The sequence below is a fragment of the Hippocampus bargibanti genome, linkage group LG12, assembly GCF_051943395.1.
Source record: "Hippocampus bargibanti isolate YZ-2025 linkage group LG12, ASM5194339v1, whole genome shotgun sequence".
NCBI classification, from domain to species: Eukaryota; Metazoa; Chordata; class Actinopteri; order Syngnathiformes; family Syngnathidae; genus Hippocampus; species Hippocampus bargibanti.
Window position 1 is genome coordinate 11925095 of NC_142745.1, and position 24006 is coordinate 11949100.

At 39.6% G+C, this 24006-nt stretch overlaps 1 protein-coding gene across 2 annotated transcripts in view; it reads left to right on the plus strand.

Moving 5' to 3' along the window:
- Window positions 1-24006, plus strand: part of kif5ab (kinesin family member 5A, b) — a 66120-nt gene that overhangs the window by 4922 nt on the left and 37192 nt on the right. For both annotated transcript variants that reach the window (XR_016116588.1, XM_089009724.1), the window contains exons 2-6: window positions 17715-17802; window positions 20268-20341; window positions 20557-20661; window positions 20909-20957; window positions 22443-22498. Coding sequence is in view for 1 of the 2 variants with exons in the window: in XM_089009724.1 (XP_088865850.1) it covers window positions 17715-17802; window positions 20268-20341; window positions 20557-20661; window positions 20909-20957; window positions 22443-22498 (372 nt within the window). In the remaining variant the exon portion in view is untranslated. The remainder of the gene's footprint in view (window positions 1-17714; window positions 17803-20267; window positions 20342-20556; window positions 20662-20908; window positions 20958-22442; window positions 22499-24006) is intronic.

Here is a 24006-nt window from a genome sequence, read left to right on the forward strand (position 1 = left end):
TAAAAAGTACAAATAGTACAATATAACTATGTTCATGTGCAGAAGCCATTTTATTTCTCAAAATGCTGAGTAATCTTTCAAAAACAAATAGGTGTACTACATCTTACGTATCTCACTATAATTATACTTAAAATGCACTTTTTTTCATCAATATCATTCATAAGCTTTCTGAGTTGATTTTAAATGTATTTCATTATTTCTCTACATTCATTGCGTCTGTGTAAGCTCTCAGTCGTACAGAAGTGGTCCATCGATGAGAAGGTTTCTTCAGCCGTCATCTGTACAAATTTGTACGTCCGAAACCTTCAAATTTGTACAGATGACGGCTGAAGAAACCTTCTCATTTACATTCATTGAGAAGAACACACACTCATTTGTGTATAGAAGTTAAGTCTATGACACAATAGTGAACTTTTTCCCCTGCACTTGAGAAATACTGCATTTATTTGAAAAATGCATTTTTTAAAAAAATGTTGTTGCTACAGAACAGAGTCATGCTGCCTGAAGGAATTGAATCACAGCACAGATGACGTGCAGCTGAGTGTGTTTTTGTTTTGTTTGTTAGTTTTTTTTTCCCAGCAAACCCATCTTGGCTGTGTTACAGTGGGTTCTTAGTTTATAATGATATCCTATTATTATGCAACAACATAACTTGGATCTCAAAGTGAAGACTTTCATCATTTATTGTGTGTCTTCAATGGCGAGTTTGAAGTTGCTTCCACAAATTCAATTTTGTCATGCACGTTGTTTAAAACACAAAACAAGGTTGAAATGTCATGAATTATACAGTTTCAATCTCAGATCGGTAGTTTTTCCCTTCGTCTCTATGCTATTTTAAGTCACTAATAATGCAAGCCATCTTACATTGTATAAAGTGCTCATCTAAAAAAAATAAATATGAAAAAGTTGATTTATTTAAGAAATACCATTGAAATGATTAAACCTGTGTAATGTACAATTTTAATTACACACAGACAGAAAAAAAATCAAGTGTTAATTCATTTTAATTTAGATGATTACAGGATATCTCAAAATGAATGAAATCCCCAAATTCAGTATACAGTACTGTCAAACCCTCACTAAAATGTTAACTTGTATTTTCTGGTGTATAAGGCGCACTGGCGTGTAAGGTGCACCCCCAATAAATGGTGTATTTTCCAAGTTGTTTCAATATATAAGGCGCACAGGACTTTAAGGCGCACCGTCAATGAATGACAAATTAATGTCCAAATTTATAAATAGATAAACGTTTTCCAAATATAAGGCACACCACATTGTCAGGCGCTACAGTCGAAACTGGGATTACTTTCTCTATATCCCAGCATGCATTGTACACTACTTGTTCTACACGGCTTTTGGGTGTGCCATATACACCGGAACATATGTCAATATAAAGCAACCGAATTTGACACCCCCCCCCCCCAAAAAAAAAAAAAAAAAAAAAAAAATCAAAAATAACTTCCCAAACTATTGTAATACACCTTGGAACCCACCTTACTCTCACCGTGTTAGCATATTTTTATGATAAAGTTGTAATTACAGAACCGTAATTATATGTTTGAAAACACACCTGGGCCATAAAAACAAAATAAGCAAACAAACCAAACTAATGATTTCAAATTTATATCCTACCTAGCAAGCTGATTTCATACCACTTCGCATCCTGCCAATGCACTTGCCTAGCATTGTCAGCAACCCAAGAGCAGAATCCCAAATGGAATGTCCAAAGGTCTCCCCTGAGCACACTAAAGTGCTCTAATGCTCTTGCTACACACTACAAACCCGATCCAATTAGGACCCAGTAATGGGATTGCAGTGGCGGGTCAAGACGTGAGCTCATTTCTCCTGTTGAATGCCACCGCCGCTGCTTGGCATCCCGGCTAATCCTCCACCTCCGCTCTCCATATCTCTCACTTTCTTAAAACAACTACCACAACATGTTTTTAACATTTTTATACTGTAATATCAGTCATTTGGCCATGACATGGTGGCTATTTTTCAAAAGTGAAGTTCTGTTGGGCTTCAAAGCCTCCGAGGGAGACGCTCCTATCCATGAGGTGTGTGATTGTTACGAGTGTGGATGATTTGTCTCCGGGAAAGAAGCACACTGTAAAGATCAGACACTGGCCTTGGGCTGCTTACTATATACTCAATCAGAGAGTGCATCTATTCATGTACTTTCTACAGGTGGATTGTAGTTATTATTAAGATCACAGGTGAGATGTAGTCTTTCCCTGCTGCCTGGAGGAGCAGTTGTGGTTGCATGGTACATCCATCCATGCATTTATAACATGTCCCAATTGAAGATGCGGGTTAGCGGGCTCCCTTGTTGACTTTTGGCGAGATATGAGTGGAATGGTTGTGTCAGAGATGTGACAGTCAGACACTGTGGACATAGACTCGGAATCAGAAAGATTGTCTTTTACTGCCGACAGGAAACGCAGTCATTCATAACATACGTCTGAATTCTGCAGCCCTCTGCCTAGCTATTTATTGAGAGTACATGTAAATTAAAGTGATACATTAGTAAAACATAGTTTTCTTGATTATGATGCCACGCCTCAAGGAATTGCATCACAGCACAGATGACGTGCAGCTGAGTGTGTTTTGTTTGTTTGTTTGTTTTTTCCCAGAAAACCCATCTTGGCTGTGTTACAGTGGGTTCTTAGTTTATAATGATATCCTATTATTATGCAACAACATAACTTGGATCTCAAAGTGAAGACTTTCATCATTTATTGTGTGTCTTCAATGGCGAGTTTGAAGTTGCTTCCACAAATTCAATTTTGTCATGCACGTTGTTTAAAACACAAAACAAGGTTGAAATGTCATGAATTATACAGTTTCAATCTCAGATCGGTAGTTTTTCCCTTCGTCTCTTTGGTTTATGCTATTTTAAGTCACTAATAATGCAAGCCATCTTACATTGTATAAAGTGCTCATCTAAAAAAAATAAATATGAAAAAGTTGATTTATTTAAGAAATACCATTCAAATGATTAAACCTGTGTAATGTACAATTTTAATTACACACAGACAGAAAAAAATCAAGCGTTAATTCATTTTAATTTAGATGATTACAGGATATCTCAAAATGAATGAAATCCCCAAATTCAGTATACAGTACTGTCAAACCCTCACTAAAATGTTAACTTGTATTTTCTGGTGTATAAGGCGCACTGGCGTGTAAGGTGCACCCCCAATAAATGGTGTATTTTCCAAGTTGTTTCAATATATAAGGCGCACAGGACTTTAAGGCGCACCGTCAATGAATGACAAATTAATGTCCAAATTTATAAATAGATAAACGTTTTCCAAATATAAGGCACACCACATTGTCAGGCGCTACAGTCGAAACTGGGATTACTTTCTCTATATCCCAGCATGCATTGTACACTACTTGTTCTACACGGCTTTTGGGTGTGCCATATACACCGGAACATATGTCAATGTAAAGCAACCGAATTTGACACCCCTCCCAAATTAAAAAAAAAAAAAAAAAAATCAAAAATAACTTCCCAAACTATTGTAATACACCTTGGAACCCACCTTACTTTCACCGTGTTAGCATATTTTTATGATAAAGTTGTAATTACAGAACCGTAATTATATGTTTGAAAACACACCTGGGCCATAAAAACAAAATAAGCAAACAAACCAAACTAATGATTTCAAATTTATATCCTACCTAGCAAGCTGATTTCATACCACTTCGCATCCTGCCAATGCACTTGCCTAGCATTGTTAGCAACCCAAGAGCAGAATCCCAAATGGAATGTCCAAAGGTCTCCCCTGAGCACACTAAAGTGCTCTAATGCTCTTGCTACACACTACAAACCCGATCCAATTAGGACCCAGTAATGGGATTGCAGTGGCGGGTCAAGACGTGAGCTCATTTCTCCTGTTGAATGCCACCGCCGCTGCTTGGCATCCCGGCTAATCCTCCACCTCCGCTCTCCATATCTCTCACTTTCTTAAAACAACTACCACAACATGTTTTTAATATTTTTATACTGTAATATCAGTCATTTGGCCATGACATGGTGGCTACTTTTCAAAAGTGAAGTTCTGTTGGGCTTCAAAGCCTCCGAGGGAGACGCTCCTATCCATGAGGTGTGTGATTGTTACGAGTGTGGATGATTTGTCTCCGGGAAAGAAGCACACTGTAAAGATCAGACACTGGCCTTGGGCTGCTTACTATATACTCAATCAGAGAGTGCATCTATTCATGTACTTTCTACAGGTGGATTGTAGTTATTATTAAGATCACAGGTGAGATGTAGTCTTTCCCTGCTGCCTGGAGGAGCAGTTGTGGTTGCATGGTACATCCATCCATGCATTTATAACATGTCCCAATTGAAGATGCGGGTTAGCGGGCTCCCTTGTTGACTTTTGGCGAGATATGAGTGGAATGGTTGTGTCAGAGATGTGACAGTCAGACACTGTGGACATAGACTCGGAATCAGAAAGATTGTCTTTTACTGCCGACAGGAAACGCAGTCATTCATAACATACGTCTGAATTCTGCAGCCCTCTGCCTAGCTATTTATTGAGAGTACATGTAAATTAAAGTGATACATTAGTAAAACATAGTTTTCTTGATTATGATGCCACGCCTCTGGACGTTCTGCGCACCAACAGCTGTAAGCAATAAAACATATATTTTAATTTGTTGTCTTTTCCATGAACTGATAAGTGTGTAACCGGGTTAATGAGCCTATCCTGTGCAGGATGTTTAAGTCGTAAATAACTTCGGTGATAAGGGAGTATCCCAAGTCCTAAATTCTGTGAAGCTGAGAGTATCCTGTGTCTGTTTCACTCAGATTTGCTGTGGCCATCTGCGCCTTGACTGTGGGCCTATTGTTTGGTTGGCCAGCTAAGCATGAGACTTTTAAATATGATAACTTCTTATTCTCCATCAGGTTGCCAGTCAATTGATTTCCGTTGGGGCTTCAAGTTGCTTACTGGCACTGCTGGTTGAAAAATTACAAAAACAAAGCTTTTCAATCTGATAGATTAATTTGCCTGCTTATGCAACATAGGATTAGTGATACTGATGAGGTGATACCGGTCGAAGTGTCGTTAGTCAGAACGACAGGAACTATCAGTGGAGCAGCTGCAGGGAGTAGTCCTCTGCTCCCCCCAACCTGAGAGCAGTGACCTATCATAGCAGAGTCCGGCACCGCCATGTCTGGACAGTAGGGAGATATATATATATATAGGGCGTAAACTACCAGTAAGTCTTTAGTTTGCTGACGAAGTTTCTTGGATAAGAAGCGAAACGTCCGACACCTTCAAAGAAGTACAGATGACGGCTGAAGGAACCTTTTCATCGACTGATAGATTAATGTTCATGCTAAATAGCACCAATAATAATAATAATAATAATAATAATAATAATAATAATAATAATAATAATAATAATAATAATAATAATACATTTCATTTAAAAGCACCTTTCAAAACTCTCAAGGTCACTTTACAGTCACAGGATAAGTTTTTCTTTGGGTAAGCAGCGGCAGCCACACGCGCCAGCGTTCACTCAACCCGGAAGTAACTCAAATAGATAGAAAGCGAGCTAGCTAGCTAATAGATAGCCAGCTGGATAGCTAGCCAGCCAGCTAGATAGCTAATAGAGTGTCAGGATTTCTTTTTGTGTTGGGGTGGGATTGGGGGGGGGGGGCTCAATGTTATGGGATTGGGGGGTTTAGGGCTAGGACCTAGCCGCTAGGTTCTATCGCTAACTCTTGAAAACGTTGTGAATAAAGATTTCTAGTCGAGGTCTGTTCAAGGTCAAAAATAGTCACAAAGAATGGTACAGATGACGGCTGAAGAAACCTTCCACTCTTGTACGACTGAGAGCTTACACAGACACAAAGAATGGTAATAATTATAATACATTTAATTTCTAAGCGCCTTTTAAAACTCTCGAGGACACTTTACAGTCATGGGATTTTTTTGTGCGGGTGAGCAGCAGCAGCCATTTGCGCCAAATGTAGCTACGCTCACAGTCATATTGTTTGTTCTCTTCAAGGAATGTTTTTAATGTTAGCGCCATACTAATACAAAATAAGCAAACAAACCAAACTAATGATTTCAAATTTATATCCTACCTAGCAAGCTGATTTCATACCACTTCGCATCCTGCCAATGCACTTGCCTAGCATTGTTAGCAACCCAAGAGCAGAATCCCAAATGGAATGTCCAAAGGTCTCCCCTGAGCACACTAAAGTGCTCTAATGCTCTTGCTACACACTACAAACCCGATCCAATTAGGACCCAGTAATGGGATTGCAGTGGCGGGTCAAGACGTGAGCTCATTTCTCCTGTTGAATGCCACCGCCGCTGCTTGGCATCCCGGCTAATCCTCCACCTCCGCTCTCCATATCTCTCACTTTCTTAAAACAACTACCACAACATGTTTTTAATATTTTTATACTGTAATATCAGTCATTTGGCCATGACATGGTGGCTACTTTTCAAAAGTGAAGTTCTGTTGGGCTTCAAAGCCTCCGAGGGAGACGCTCCTATCCATGAGGTGTGTGATTGTTACGAGTGTGGATGATTTGTCTCCGGGAAAGAAGCACACTGTAAAGATCAGACACTGGCCTTGGGCTGCTTACTATATACTCAATCAGAGAGTGCATCTATTCATGTACTTTCTACAGGTGGATTGTAGTTATTATTAAGATCACAGGTGAGATGTAGTCTTTCCCTGCTGCCTGGAGGAGCAGTTGTGGTTGCATGGTACATCCATTCATGCATTTATAACATGTCCCAATTGAAGATGCGGGTTAGCGGGCTCCCTTGTTGACTTTTGGCGAGATATGAGTGGAATGGTTGTGTCAGAGATGTGACAGTCAGACACTGTGGACATAGACTCGGAATCAGAAAGATTGTCTTTTACTGCCGACAGGAAACGCAGTCATTCATGACATACGTCTGAATTCTGCAGCCCTCTGCCAAGCTATTTATTGAGAGTACATGTAAATTAAAGTGATACATTAGTAAAACATAGTTTTCTTGATTATGATGCCACGCCTCTGGACGTTCTGCGCACCAACAGCTGTAAGCAATAAAACATATATTTTAATTTGTTGTCTTTTCCATGAACTGATAAGTGTGTAACCTGGTTAATGAGCCTATCCTGTGCAGGATGTTTAAGTCGTAAATAACTTCGGTGATAAGGGAGTATCCCAAGTCCTAAATTCTGTGAAGCTGAGAGTTTACCTTGCTGTGTCTGTTTCACTCAGATTTACTGTGGCCATCTACGCCTTGACTGTGGGCCTATTGTTTGGTTGGCCAGCTAAGCATGGGACTTTTAAATATGATAACTTCTTATTCTCCATCAGGTTGCCAGTCAATTGATTTCCGTTGGGGCTTCAAGTTGCTTACTGGCACTGCTGGTTGAAAAATTACAAAAACAAAGCTTTTCAATCTGATAGATTAATTTGCCTGCTTATGCAACATAGGATTAGTGATACTGATGAGGTGATACCGGTCGAAGTGTCGTTAGTCAGAACGACAGGAACTATCAGTGGAGCAGCTGCAGGGAGTAGTCCTCTGCTCCCCCCAACCTGAGAGCAGTGACCTATCATAGCAGAGTCCGGCACCGCCATGTCTGGACAGTAGGGAGATATATATATATATAGGGCGTAAACTACCAGTAAGTCTTTAGTTTGCTGACGAAGTTTCTTGGATAAGAAGCGAAACGTCCGACACCTTCAAAGAAGTACAGATGACGGCTGAAGGAACCTTTTCATCGACTGATAGATTAATGTTCATGCTAGATAGCACCAATAATAATAATAATAATAATAATAATAATAATAATAATAATAATAATAATAATACATTTCATTTAAAAGCGCCTTTCAAAACTCTCAAGGTCACTTTACAGTCACAGGATAAGTTTTTCTTTGGGTAAGCAGCGGCAGCCACACGCGCCAGCGTTCACTCAACCCGGAAGTAACTCAAATAGATAGAAAGCGAGCTAACTAGCTAATAGATAGCCAGCTAGATAGCTAGCCAGCCAGCTAGCTTGTGGTGTCCCAGAGGCAGTCAAGCACATGATTTGCCACGAGGACATCTGCTACATTAGCTTGGCAATAGGCGGAAGTACACAGCATCAAGCTAGCATAATCACAGATCAATATATTGAAACCACATTTGAGAGTGCTGCTTTTAAACTTAATTCCAGACTGTGTGTGTGTGTTTAATTTAAAAACCCAAATCCATTAACCCTGCTTTTAGTTCACATTTGTCTCGCCTTGTCTGTCTCCCCCAAAAAACCTTGCATGGCATATTTATTTTTAATCCGTGGTCTCAGCCGACACCCCTCGAGGCGCTGAGCTGCTTGACGCTGATGTGTTGGGGCACCCAGTTGGCATGCAGAATAATTAAGTCGAAAACAGTGTGCTTTATTTTTTAAGAGCCTCTTCACCTTCTCTGTTAAATAATTTTATGCTAATGTGTGATCCCATGCGTGTTTTTGGCCTTTTATGATCCGCATGACCTCATGTCAAGGATCGATGAGCATCAGTATTCTAATCGGCTTGTTCTCATCAAGGTCACGTGTCAATTGGAATCTATCCTGACTCTCATTTTTTGACTGATCATTAGTAATCAATCACAGGCATGATTCTTATTGTCAATCCACCTATTAATCAATCAATCCATACGCCAATGTGTACAGTTTATCCTATATTTAATTCTATCTGAATTTTGGATTGGATTGGATTTGTCTTTTCTAGTCTAGTCACATTTCACAGCAGAAGCAATGTGATGAAAGTAAGAGGAAAGGAAAGGAAGAAGTAGAAAAACAGGAGCTGCTGTAAAGCCAATCACTCTTGCGGTGCCATTTTGAAGTCAAAACAACAAAATAAAATAAATAATGTGACACAACAACAAAAAAAGACAGACAGTCCTTCAATCTTAAAAACTTTCTGCACCCTCTTTGTTGTATGAGTAATGTGTCCTTTTCACCAGTGGATCAGGGACGTCATGATGAAATGTACACGTCTGCTACAAGCTAAATGCTGAAAGCAAACACAAGGCTGTAGCATCCATTGATGAAAAGAGATTGTCTCACATCTCCTTTCCCACCTAAATCCGCTTCAATTCCAAGCAGCGACAGTTCCACAGACGCATCGGCGCTCCGCGCTGACGCTCCTTTCTTCTCATATCTATGTGCATTACATTTATCTATCTCTATCTCTATCTCTATCTCTATCTCGAGCTCTTAGCTCTTAGCTTTTAGCTCTGAGCTCTGAGCTCTAGCTCTATCTCCATCTCCTGGATGGATTATAATCCACTGACATCTACGTTGTACGAAACATTCATCTGCTTGTCAGAGGTGACTTTAGGTCACTGGAGGGGGATTAACGTTGGACTGATAACCATTCAGTAATAGGGCGAAAATATCCAATTTTTTCTTTCTTTTTTTTGCGCACTTGCACTCTGTTTACAGGTGAAGTGGACACTTTTGTGAAGAATTTTTTGAAGATGTCACATTGCACGATGAGTTCGTTGAGGAGGAATTTTCCCACAGTCACACTCCAATAACTTGTTAAAAAAACAACTCCCTGAGAAGTAAAAGAGTCCATTCCACTTCACATGTGAGGACTTTGTTTTTCTGAACCAATTTTTATTTTATGCTAATACCCATTGCGCGCGTCTTGTTTTTCTTCCCTCCCGAGGCGCTTTTATAATCCAAATTAACTCACGTCATGCATGCCTCAGTGACTACAGCAAAAGAAGAGACATGATCCCAATGCTAAATCTGACAATTCCAGCCTGCAGTTCCTCTTTCTTTGAGTACTGCATTAGCCATTTCCTCCTGACTGGACACCTAAATGGCTTCCAGAAATGAATGCTACGTTTATTATTTTACGATGGCTTCTAATGGTCTTTGTATTATTCATCGTATGCGGTCATCAGCGGTGCTCCTTTCTGATGGCAGCTCACTATACTGAGGATAGCTCACTATACTGTCACAGGATCTCTACGACCCGATGACATCTCATATTAAGCAGTTTATATTTTGCTGCCGCATTAGTTTATGCTGCTGTGCTTTTTAAATGAACAGTAGGCACATGTTGCATCAAAAATGTTTTTGATGCTATTTTGTAAATATTTTGAATAAAATTACATTCATTATAATAGTGAAAACGGATAAACTACTATAACAGTGATTGGCCGTCAGGGCCTGCAAGGCTTTCTCTGCTGGCCTAAAAATATCTGAATCACAGACTAATGCGAATTATATTTTGTCCCTGAATTCTTATTAAATACAGTGATACCTTGGCTTACAAACTTAATTGGGTCCCAGAAAGTGTGTGTAAGGCGAAAAGTGTGTATTCCAAACATTAATTTCCCATAGGAAACCATTAAAATGAGAATAATCCGTTCCCAAGTCCCCATAAAACAAAATTTCCTAATAAATGAGCCTTAAAACTACACACAATATACATTAGTTTATGTATAATAAATGTGCTATGGTATTGTAATTAAAGAAATACTGTACTGTACTGTATAATAAAGTCATTTTATTTACCTTTCTGATGGTCGTTGATGGCTTGATGAATGGATGGAATAGATAGCGTTTTGCATAAAGTGTCTCAAGGAGCTCTGTGTTGTACATCTGAGAAGTTGTGATATTGCAACAGATGCAGGCAGACACACTAGAAACTTTATTAATAGCTGGTTCCCTTGCTTGTATGTTCTCTTCAAATTGTACAGATGGCTTGTGCGGGTTATTTGTGTAGCCTGATTGGTGGGATATTTTAACCTTGCAGTCTACACTCTGCCTTTGAACTATCAATAAAGTTGAAACAAGTCCGAATTTCACTGTGTTTTCTATCCCTTTTCTCACTATTTCACTTTTGTTTTATGTTTTTTTTCCCTTTTTTTATTTCAAGCTCTGTCGTCTCACTTTCGTGTGTGTGTTTGTGTTTCTGTAATCCCTCCCCACACTCACTGCTGCGTGTGTCACGCTGCATGTGTACCCTCCCTCCTCTACCACGGATCTTGACCAATCACGTGCGGCTTTAACTGAAGAAGGGGGGCGGGAAATAGAGGAGAAAAAAAAGCCGGCTGCCATTTCCAGGAACCGGCTCGTTCGCGAACGACGCGTCACTCATTGTGGCAATGAAATGAGTACATTTCATAAAAATAGTTTGTATGCCAAGATTATATTCTCGCGAATTTAACGTTCGTAAGGCTAAAAGTTTGTTAGCTAAAGCGTTTGTAAGCAGAGGTAACACTTTCATTCCAAATTGTCTTTCAGTTTCCTTTCATTGCTTTTTCCCTGTTTGTATATGTGACAACTCAAAATATATGCAGACTCGGAATAATATCAAGGGATCGAAAATGAAACATTTGGAGCAAGACAGTGAGCAAGGTCGAGAATTTGACAAGGAGTAGCAGGCGTCCAAATCCTTAAATACAAGGCTAATGGTGATCAGAAGCAGGTGCGAATCGCCCTTCACTCCAGCTGGGTCGGACAATAAAACAAGCTCTTTCAGATTCATGTCCCATATCTGTTATTTCATTTTTCATATTTCCTGTTTTATGTTTCACGTCTCGTGTCATCGTGACTCTCAAGATGGATCTTTTCTGTGCTCGGGTCTCATGTCTCTCGTTGAATTTTTCCATGTCTCCTGGATAATCATCACTTCTGTCTCTTGATTTATGTCTTATATCTCATCTTTCAAGTTTCATTTTGCCTCTCTCCTGTTCCGTATCTTATGTTTTCGATTCCATGACTGATTTTTCAAGTTTTCAAATCTGACGTTTTATCAGTCACATCATATAGTGCTGTCGTAATGATTGGCATATCTATCTTAAATCGGTGGCGACTAGAATCCTTCCTTTTATTATCAGGCTGAATACACCCCCCCAAGATTTTTATGTTCAACTGCTTTTACTGCGATTGTAATACATCTCATATTATGTTTTATTCATTTGTACCTGTAATGCCTTCAATTACATCAAAAAATGCCATTCAAATAAAACTCGCTCAAGTGCTGCGTTCCACCTCCCGGCTCTTGAAACATATTTCTCCAGCTTGTTGATTCATCACTTGCTCTCGTTCTCTTTTTGGCAGCCTGCATGCTCTTTAACGCTATTGATTATTCCTCTCACATGGGACTGTATCCCCCCCCAAGAAAATGACTTCTGCAAGATTTTGCATAAAGAATAAAATGAGCAGTCTGTGGTTTCCCGAAACCTCCACTCGAGGGGAAGAGAGATCTTCATTAAGGCGTATTTAGACATCTAATTCATTTCTGAGAAAGTGTTGCACAGATGCTTCTTGTGTCCGACCGACACTTCATGTGTCAAGTTTGACATTTCATGTTTGACATGTGTGTTAGTGTGTGTTTCGTGGCTTATGTCATCATGTCATGTGTTTCATGTCGGAAGTCTAACTCTCACATCAAGCATCTGTATAATTTTTTTATCATCTTCCCCTTGTTTTCCTTTAGTGCTCCTTCTATCTTCTGCCATCTTATCTTACATGTGGCAGACAGCAGCCATTTCTTGGTTCGTGTGGACATTTTACACAGGACTTAGTGATAATCTGAAACCCTCCATGAAAACCGAATCCGAATCATCTTTATTGGCCAAGTATGTCTAATATACAAAGGACTTTGTCTCCGGGAGTACAGGCTACCTCAGTATCATCAATAACAAGGATCTCCGATAAAAAAGGACATGATATATAAGTTTTGAAAGACTTTCCATCATGTAAGGGGACCGTTGTTCAGTAGTAGAACACAATGTGAACTGTGCGACAATGTGCATAGTCATCATGGATATAGCGATCAGTGATGTGATATAATACAATGATGGCTGTGCAGTTGGTGCAGATAATCGTTGCACCATTTTCAAGTGACATGCTGGAGGGTCTGTCTGGGCCAGAAGTGCTGGATGAAGTGCTTGTGACGGGTAAGTCTGGGCTTCTTTGCTAGGATAACTGTCTCTGTGACAGTGGAAGTAAATGGATGGATGGCATAATTAATGCGTCAATTGGCTACCAATCCCGAGTTTGTCAACCCTCTAATGACAAAGTCATTAGAGATAGGCTCCAGCTCATCTGTGACAAACGGTATTCAAAATGGATGGATCTGGGCTGTGTTCAGTGCTGATCTGTCCAGGGTGGCAAGGGTCTGGTTGCAGAGCGTATGGAAAGTGGATCCCTCAAACGCAGACTTAGATAAATTGTGATGAAAAACAGGTTTAATTAAGGAAAAGCAAAGTACTGACAAGTAACCAGAAAACAGAACGAGAACATAAAGCGTTTGCCAAATACAAGGATCAAATGATTTCTGAGAATACTACTGAGAATACAGATGAAAACTAGTAACAAATACAAGATGAAACAAAATACCTGAATAAACAATGCGAAGGCAACTAGAAGCACAAACGAGAATTCTATGGACAAGGCACATGAGCAAAGCAGTAGTCAAGAACAATAGTCCGACGAGGGAGCCATGTAGTCCGTGGCCTAAGTAGGCACCATGTGATTGCCTCGATCAGGTGCAGGTGTCCTGAAACAGAAAAAAAACAAACAAAAACAAGACGAAACCTGACACGGTTTGAGGGAGTGTTTGTGCCGGATATACTAAACCTAAAGCATTAAATGGAGTGTGTCCAAACCTCATAGCACAGTAAGAACACTACAACCCAATTTATTAACTGTCTTTCAAATGTGAAAAATAGCCCTTATCAGTTAATTTAATTTGTCTCAAGGAATACGCAAGATGTGGCATTTACATACTATTTCGCAGATACTGGGAAGAGGAAGTGGAAATAGATTAAAATGACATACGCACTGTGATTTATCAAGGTTGCGTCTGTTTTTCAAAAGAGGCGTCTGTGTTTCAATCGAAGGTGCAAAGTTAAAGAAATCCATATTTATTGAAAAAATTAATCACTTTCAACATTCAAAACATCTTATTACACAATGAAGTACTCAAGCTCAATAATATTTACTTGTGTTAAACTCCGAAAATCATGCATGGATTGTCCTGACCTGGTCCCTGACCCTGATCCTGACAAACTCGCCACAGACGCGCAAACAGTACACGTGTATCGTTGCTAAGCACACAGACATAGGCTACCTGCAGTTGAAATTTGCATACTCGGCACGGCAGGCAATCAGAGGCCTGCTTGGTGCTTCGGACTTTCCCAAGCGTTATAAGGCTCTGCATTTGCATATCATTTTCCAAAATAGATGCACAGAACCTCAGCCCAGAAGATTCAAAAGAAGCTAACAAAATTTGTGATGCTAAAAAACGTAAACTTACATTAAACCGCGACTGTAAAGTGTACTTGAGAGTTATGAAAGGCGCTCAGTGGCTTGTAGCAGACAACGCAACACAAACAATGCATTGTGCCCCATGACGGCAAACGACAACTGGAGCAAAATCTTCAACCACAGATATTCACTGTAAATTAAGCAAGGTAGCATTTGTGGTCAGTACAGCCTGTTGTCCGCGAACTTTTTGTTATGACTTTCAGACACTGTTTTTACTATAAGTTGGACAACCTCGGCGGGCCGGATTAAAAAGCCAAATGGTCCGTATGTGGCCCGCGGGCCGTAGTTTGCCCATCCCTGGACTAGAGTGTCATTAACTTTGTAAAAGGAAGGTTTTTCATGCACCGGATCTCATTAGATTGCGCAAGTACAGCTAATGTTGTCTCTCTCTGTCACAGGCATCAAATCCCATTATGTAACGCGGCAGCTGTAAAGTGGGAGGTCATTATGTTAGGTTGCTCCCATTCAATGTCTAACTCATTCAGCTGAGAGGAACAAATGACCCTTTTTGTAATCACCCGCCATGCTTGATGTCAGCATTTCTTCAGGAAATTTCATAGATTACTCTCAATGCAAATTGTCTGCCTAAAGGAAGACAAGGATGCAAAATATTGATGCATCCATTCAATTATATATTTAATATTGTGGTGGCTGAGCTGTCGTACAGATGTCTGCGAGTAAGACACCACTGGCTCTCCCGCAACTGAGAGCAAATTGGCTCTTCAGGGAACGGCAGGCCATCTTGAAAAGATGGCAAACAGAACCTCCTCGGTTAAGGAACTTGGGAAAAGAGAAGATTGATAAGATTAAGTAACAAATATCCATTGAGAGCTTTTGGCTGAATCCAGAGTGAAGCCAGAGTCAATATAAAAGCTCTCAGTGCCAATAGAAACCAATTCTCTTGGTTTATCGGGATATATTCGATCGTGTGATAATGTGATGAGTCAGATTAAAATGTCAGTGGTCATCTTTGAGGGGTTTATCTATCAACAAAATCAATGAAGTCTGTTTCGAATGTACTGTAGGATTGCGAACTGTAATCACAATGACAGACAACATACTATGCTTGTTTTATTTTTCATGTTTTATACAACCAGTGCAGTATTTCAATGTCTCTTGCTTCATCTCACCAGATTCAGTTTTTCAATCCTGGTTTATTCTGCGCTGTCTTTTTGGAATTTGTGACTTGGCATAAGGAAAACAAGTGAAACCTAATCCTGTTATGCTTACTAAAGTAATATTCTAAGTAATATTACTAAAGTAAAGTTTTGTGAGCCGTACATACAAACAGTCTGAAGAATGCAATGGAAAATCTCTTTCTGTTAATTTATTAGATATAACGGTGTTGCGGATTGAATTTTTGCTGACTTGACTCCAAAATAATTGCCACGTCAAGATGAATCAGTGCCAGGCTGGTGGGTGCCTATATTGTAAGCAAGACAAATATCCCTTGTGACACATTTAATGAATAAAACCTTTTTGTGATTAAAAAAGGATATATATTACTCTTGTTATGATATCAATCCCAATTGAGACTCAGTTGCCATCAGCTGTTTTTTTGTGAATTGCATTGCAAAAGAAAAAAGAAAAGCAGTAGAGACCCTCTGTCGTAATACTGTGGGGGATTATTTAGTGTGCGCTTTATCTCAAAGGATGTAATCTTGGCTCGGCGTCTCTACGGATTGTATAGCCTTTACAGAAAGCATCTCTATATGGTAGATTATGTAACACTGAAAAAGATGGAATGACCGGGTATGTACAGTACATGGCTAATTGATCCACATTGGATAAGTGGCAGCAGAATTTTAATATTTAAAATCTTATATTGTTAGGATTATTTTGGGGATTTTAGTGCTCCAGATTCACAATGGGAGTATATGGTCGTGAACAAAGATTGAAGTCATTTTCCCTTATAGAGCCTTTTTCCTGGCACTCTGTACTCATAATAATCACTCTTGAAGTAGAGTGACAATGTAAATATACTATAGACCAGTATACATTATGCTGGACATATGAGCATCTTAATGACTGACCAACTCTAACAAAACAGATAAATCATCTGAAACTGACGGAATGACAGATCAATGAACTCCTAAAAAAACAGATTGATGAACTAACTTTGTAAAATACTGAATGACTGAGTAACGAAATGGTTGACTGATCGACCAACTGACTAATCTACTAATCAACTAACTAAATCAGAGTGTGGAGCAGAGTTACCAGCGCAATTTTAGTTCACTGACAAAGCCCTTTGAATGAGGAGCGAAACGTCCGACACCTACAGATAATAATACATTTCATTCATAAGCGCCTTTCAAAACTCTCAAGGACACTTTACAGTCAGAATATTTGACAGCTGAATCAGAATCTGAATCAGAATCTGAATCAGAACCTGAATTGTCTTTATTGGCCAAGTATGTAGAACACACAAGGAATTTGTCTCCGGTAGAACACGCTACACTAGTATCATCATCAAAAAAATTGCAAAGAGGCACTATACAGTTCTATTTGGGTTACTGTTTAGAGAATTAATGGCTTGGGGGAAGAAGCTGTTTAAATGTCTGCTAAATTCGGTGCGCATGGATTGGAAGCACCTGCCTGAGGGGAGTAGCTGGAAAAGGTGGTGGGCGAAGGGTCCAGTAGGATTTTCCGCGCCCTTGTTTGGATTCTTGCAGTGTGCAAGTCCGCCAGAGTGGGTAGGGCGGTGCCAATGATTTTATTTCCACCATACTAAGTGTCCGTTGAAGTCGGATTTTGTCCATTTTTCTGGCGGCCCCGAACCAAACCGTTATGGCAGAACACAGGATTGATTCAATGACAGCCGTGTAGAAATGTTTGTCCTCGAAAAAATGAAACAAAGCATTGCTAACGGTAGTATCACTTCTGAGTTCTTGAAGAGCAATTACATTTGACATGTTTGAGAAAGAATGTTGTGTGACCAAATTATGCGGAAACAGCTTTTCTGGTTGAACTCAAATGGATGTATTTTCAGTTTTTCATATAAGGGCTTTTGACAGGCAAAGCACACCATTTAGGTTCCTTTCTGTAGCACACATATGTAGTTTGCTTTCTCCTGCTTACAACAATATTTGCCTTTGTTGCTTGACTTGGCCCAGCAAGTCCTTGAACGCTGCCTTTAATGGTTCCACCTACATGACTCTTGCTTTATGGACCCACAATTTGAAGCAACAAAAGAAATAAAAGACCCAAACACACAGTGTGATAATACAAGTGTCTGTAAATGCCATGGGGACACATCCTCCATAAAGCATGTCACTGACAATATATGCAAGCAGTTTTTATCGAAGCATCTTTTCTTGATGACAGCTGATGATGCAACCATCATCTTTTGCTTTGGGAAACGTAACAAAAATGGTTGTGTCACTCTTTTACAGGGGAGGTACTTTGTGTTTGACCAGGTGTTCCCCACAAATGCAACCCAGGAGCAGGTCTACAACAATTGTGCCAAGCACATTGTCAAAGGTGAGTTCCCAAATCTAAAATACTGCTTTTTTTCCTACTCTGGAACGGCTTAGTTGCAAGGATCTGGATTTGGGGGAAAAAAATAGTGGTTTTTGGAGCGATGTGGACTCACGTGGATCAATATACAATGACGATAGTGAGCACATCAATCTGTTAGCATTTCAGCCAGGCCCAGTCATTCCCCGTTGGCAACAGTCAATTGGTGACTGACTTGTCTTGACTTTTCAAGAAAAAATGGTAACAAAGGTCGCTCAGTTATTTCCTGGCTAATGGAACCCTCTAGTGGACTTGTAGTAAATCACACCACACTTTTTTTGATTCAGACATAGCACTACTGAAGGCCTAGCGATGAAATCCACGGCCCGCCACTGCCGCGGAGTCACCCTTTTTTCTCATAATTGCCTCTGTGACCAATATACAGTAAAGTCTCGTTATATCGATATCGGTTATATCGATAGTACCGCTTATTACGATACTATTTCTATGAACGCAAGGAGAAAATTACATGCGCGCAGGATCGGATATATCGATAGTCCCGGTTATATCGATATTTTTTCGGACTCCCGTGAATATCGATATAACGAGACTTTACTGTAGTCGTCATGTTGTTAAAATTTTCAATTAAACAAGGAATATTAACACCATCATGGTTGCTTTGCTTTAATAGGGTTCTTAGCAGAGTACATTCAGAGTACATGGCAATGAGCTACTTCCTGGAACTAGATGTGAAGAAAAACAATTCCAGTGACATGCACGTTTCCAAAAGCACACAGCGTTGCTCACAGTCAGCTATTATCTATGACGGTCTTTCGCCTGTCGCCACCCCTCAAAAACCTGCATCTATTATTTTCCGACTTCAGGCTCCCATTTTTATGCCACGTTTGCGTCAAGTGGGACGCTTGAACAGACAGAGCGTGGAAGGGTCTGAATTGGCAAGTTACATTAAAACAGCATTTCGGGGCAGATGTAATGAAAAAGGCAAACATGACTTGAGCTTAAAGGCAGCAAATCTGAGCGAACGGATTTTAGCGCTCTGTCACTCCTCAGAAGTGACAGCCGAGTGAAATCTTTCATATTTGGGTCAAGTTTATATAATTTCCACTTCAGTGAATGAATGAATCTTTGTGTGTGTGTGCGTGTTTATATAATCATGTCACACAACATTCAAGATTAGCTGTCTATCTGGCTTGCTAGCTATCTAGCTAGCTATCGTTTAGCTATCTAGCTATCTGTCTGGCTAGGTTAGGTAGAGTTTTGAAAGGTGCTTGTAAATGAAATGTATTATTATTATTATTATTATTATTATTATTATTATTATTATTATTATTACAGTAAAGTCTCGTTATATCGATATCGGATATATCGATAGTCCCGGTTATATCGATACTATTTCTATGCACGCACGGAGAAAAGTACATGCAAACAGGGTCGGATATATCGATAGTCCCGGTTATATCGATATTTTTTCGGACTCCCTTGAATATCTATATAACGAGACTTTACTGTATTATTATTATTATTATTATTATTATTATTATTATTATTATTATTGTATCTATTAGCTAGCTAGCTTTCTATGTATTTGAGTTACTTCCGGGTTGAGTGAACGCTGGCGCGTGTGGCTGCCGCTACTCACCCACAGAAAAGCTTATCCTGTGACTGTAAAGTGACCTTGAGCGTTTTGAAAGGCGCTTATAAATGAAATGTATTATTATTATGATTATTATTATTATTATTATTATTATTATTATTATTATTATTATTATTATTATTATTATTATTAATATTAATATTAATATTATTATTATTATTAACAAACCCAAACAATTTTAATTCAATTATTTCACAGACTATTCACATAATTGACTTTAATTTAACAGGTTCAGATTATCATTTTTGATTCACTATACAGTTTGTGTGAGATCAGGTTTACCTGGTAAGGATCGTGTGTGAAATTCAGTCCTCATTACTGATGTAAAAACGAGTTTTTCTGAAGTCCCCAAAAGGCACAGTCCAAACGTGACTTCATAAAGTCTTGTATTTAAAAGTGTGTATAAGCTGATAAAGCCACCATGTGCATCCCTGATTTTTTTAGAGATGTAAGTCATTTAGAAAGGGTGGTCCTCGTAAATGATGAAAATGTGTGTGTGTGTGTGTGTGTGTGTGTGTGCGTGTGTGTGTGTGTGTGTGTGTGTGTGTGTGTGTGTGTGTGTGTGTGTGTGTGTGTGTGTGTGTGTGTGTGTGTGTGTGTGTGTGTGTGTGTGTGTGTGTGTGGATGCGTGTGTGCTGTTTTCAGGATTGATATGTGTGTAAAATTAGTTTCTGTAGTTGGTCTTATTGTGTTGGCACAGTGACTTAAAATTTATAAAATAAAATCATATTAGCATAATACGTCGCCTGAATTATGATCTTTCTTGGGGGAGATTTTCCTTTTTTTTCCTCACCTGTTCTCTACTTTCTCCCAGATGCACTGGGCGGATACAACGGGACCATCTTTGCCTACGGCCAGACAGCCTCGGGAAAGACTCACACTATGGAGGTACAGTGGCAACTCATCAATAATTCCAAAGTGACACCCCTCAGGACAGCAAATAGAAGCAGACTTTTTTTTGCAACCGTAAATCCTTTTGTGAACCTTTTCATCACGTCTCCAGCACTCGGCTGACACCACTTTTTCCAGTTCCTATGGAAGCAACTCAAAGACCCCCCAACCCTCTTCAACCTCCTTTTCATTCACATTTCATCTCTAAACAGGGAAACCTTCACGACCCCCAAGGGATGGGCATCATCCCTCGGATTGCGGAAGACATTTTTGAGCACATCTTTGCCATGGACGAGAACCTGGAATTCCACATCAAGGTCGGTTTCGTTCTCAGTCGACTGTTCTCGCTTTGTCACACAAAGACTACAATAAATGCTCGGATTTATGATGTAATAATCCGGCTGCAGGGTAAGCAGCCAAGCATTGATAAATCACCATGTTTAGAGTGCACTAATCCCGCAGTATTTGTTACGCTGGAGGATAAGGTTATGGGAGAACAGATGAATCTAGTCTTGATGTGCATGTATCACTTGCAAATGTTTGTTTTTTCTTTTTGTACTGCAGATATCATATTTTGAGATCTACATGGATAAGATTCGGGACCTGCTAGATGGTGTGTGTGTTCTTCTTCTAACTTTTGCCATTATTAAGCCTTGATGAACAGTACAAGCAGGATAAGAATTGAAGTTAACTTTTCAACTTCCCTCATCATGTTGGGTTCTCTGAATTGTCCAGTGTCACTAAGAAGAGTCGGCTGCCATTGGATATTCTAGAAAGACTGTCTAAGTGTCCATAATTGTTGATTGTTTGTCATTTTTAACTAATTCACTGCCAGATGATGTGCACAAATGTGTCCACGCCAGTGCCAGGGTTTTTGTCATTGTCACCTGAATTCCAGGACCCACAGAATGTGGAATTTTAGGATTACATAAACCTTCAATGAAGCGTAAGAAACTTTAGACTCTCTTCTTTCATCAGAAAAAAATAGTTAAATCCTAAATTATATGGGTCTGACGTTATATGAGCTTGAAATGAAGGTGACTGTTCAAAATACAACGCAATACATAAGTGACTGTCTTCATCTCCACGATGCTGCCGTATTAATGAGACCAGAGGCGTGGATGTGTCTTTTTATTTCTTTTATTTCTGCAACACAGTATGGCAGAAGGGATGGGTGAAGTCGCATGGGTTTCGTCTTGTGATTAACATTAATCTCCTCCAGATTGTTCTGGAACTATGGGCGGGACCTGGTGCCACACCGTGCGCCGTTGCGTCACTTCCTTCATAATTTAATAATCTAAGTGCACAACTCCGTTACACATACATATTGGTTTATATAGCGTTTTAACAACAGCTGGAGCTAATACGGAGAAAAGGAGAAATGCTGCCCCCTTGTGAAAGGGAAAACATTGCCAGAGGCCATGGCCAGCGCTATATCGGCACCTAAGTAAACAAGAAAAACCAAAACCCGAACAAATTCTGGAATGGCGCATGATGTCATATTTTCAATTCCCGAATACATTCGTGAATGGCAGTGAATGAGTTAACAGGCCCGCCCATGATCTTAATCAGGACAAGTGTTGTAATGAATACATGAATGGATCAGTGGTTGGAATTTCAAGGTATTACTGTAATTGATTTCTATCCCAAAACAGACAAGAATTGGTGACAAAGAGCCCAATCAGTATGCTGAGGTGCAGATCCACCATTTTTAAATGAAGCGGCACCCAAATAATGGATTTACAATCATGGCACACACCCAAGCTGTTGCGAGTATTATTGTGTGGCGAAATGTAATTACGAGTGAGGAATGTGAGCCAGGAGTGTGTGAAAATGAGCACAGCGACTCCACTTTAACCTCCTGTGATTTGCCCCCAACAAAAAAAGTTAATAAGGAAAGCCGCACTAGCACGAACAACTCAGACGGCACAGAGCAAACGACAACCACAATAGCAGACGGATCAATTTGTTCAATGAACTTCAATTACTGCTTGTATGTGTCCCTAATATGTTGTCCACTCTGGGTACTTGTCAAGCAAAACTAGCTCGAGGCATGCAACGCGATGACCTTGCACTTTCTCGCTCCACTTCTCTGCAGTGACCAAAACCAATTTGTCAGTGCACGAAGACAAATACAGAGTCCCTTACGTGAAGGTGAGTCATCCTTCGCTCACTCAAATGTGGATTTCATTTACTCACCCCTCTTCATTTGTACGATAATATCTTGTGCTGAAGTCATATTCCCGTTTATTGGGCCCTTTTAAAAAATCTTATTTTAAATGTTTGTGACGATTCGAGCTCTCTGCAGCGAATGAAAAATGAGCATTATCAGAATCGGATCACATTGTGACATGGAGGTAGCTGCTGTGAGAGAAGAGGATGCACAAAACAGGGTTAGTGTTACGATTTGCAAGATTGTGTTGGTGGACCCCGAAAATACAGGCAGGGGGGAGGAGTCGGGTGTAATCGACAAATTGTATTAAATAACGTCAGCAGGAAAAAAAATCTCAATCAACAAAGTTATCAGAACAGAAAGGTCCAAAGTAGCAAACAAAACCATGAGTAAAACAATGACCGGACACTGAATCGTCGTGTCAGGAGTCCTTTTAGCTTCTACTGATTAGACCGACCAACACCTGTGCAGTTTTAGCCGGGGCCCTACAGTGCAAACCGGAATGTGACAGTTAGATGAAGGACACTGATTCACTGTGGCGACCCTTGAAAGGAAAAGCCGAAAGAAAAAGGTCAAAATCGGATCACGTCATTTGGCCATTGAAATGGATGACCTTCTTGGCTTAAAAAAAAATAATTAAAACATAAAAAATAATAATAATGTAGTCATAATTTGTTTCAAGTAATTAAAAAACATTGAATTTGATTGAGGTTAGAGTTAGACTATCAAGGAATATTTATTTATTATTCACTTGATTTGACTTAACTTGTTGCAAAAATGCCAATCTGAACCTGTTAAATTAAAGTCAATTATGTGAATAATCTTTGAAATAATTGAATAAAAATTGTTTGTGTTTGTTAATAATAATAATAATAATAATAATAATAATAATAATAATAATAATAATAATAATAATAATAATACATTTCATTTGTAAGCGCTTTTCAAAATTCTCAGGGTCACTTTACAGTCACTGGATCTGTTTTTCTGTGGGTGAGCAGCGGCATTCACACGCGTCAGCGTTCACTCAACCCGGAATAACTCAAATAGATCGAAAGCTAGCTAGCTAGCTATTCTATAGCTAATAGATAGCCAGATAGCCATCTAATAGATGGCCAATAGACAGCAGCCAACTATCCACCTAGCCAATAGGTAGCAAGCTGGGTAGATAGCTAACAGATAGCCAGTCAGCCAGATAGATAATAGCGAGCCAGACAACTATCTCGCTAATAGATATCTAATAAATAGCTAGCTGGAAAGATAGCTAATAGATAGCCAGCTAGCTGGATCAATAGCAAATAGATAGCCAGCCAGCCAGCTAGATAGCCAATAGATAGCCAGTCATTAGCTTGCTAGCCATCTAGATAGAGAGCAAGATAGATAGCTAATAGATAGCTAATAGCCAGCCAGCCGGATAGATAGCTAATAGATAGCCAGCTAACCAGCTAGCTGGAGAGATAGCTAATAGATAGCCAGCTAGCTAGATCGA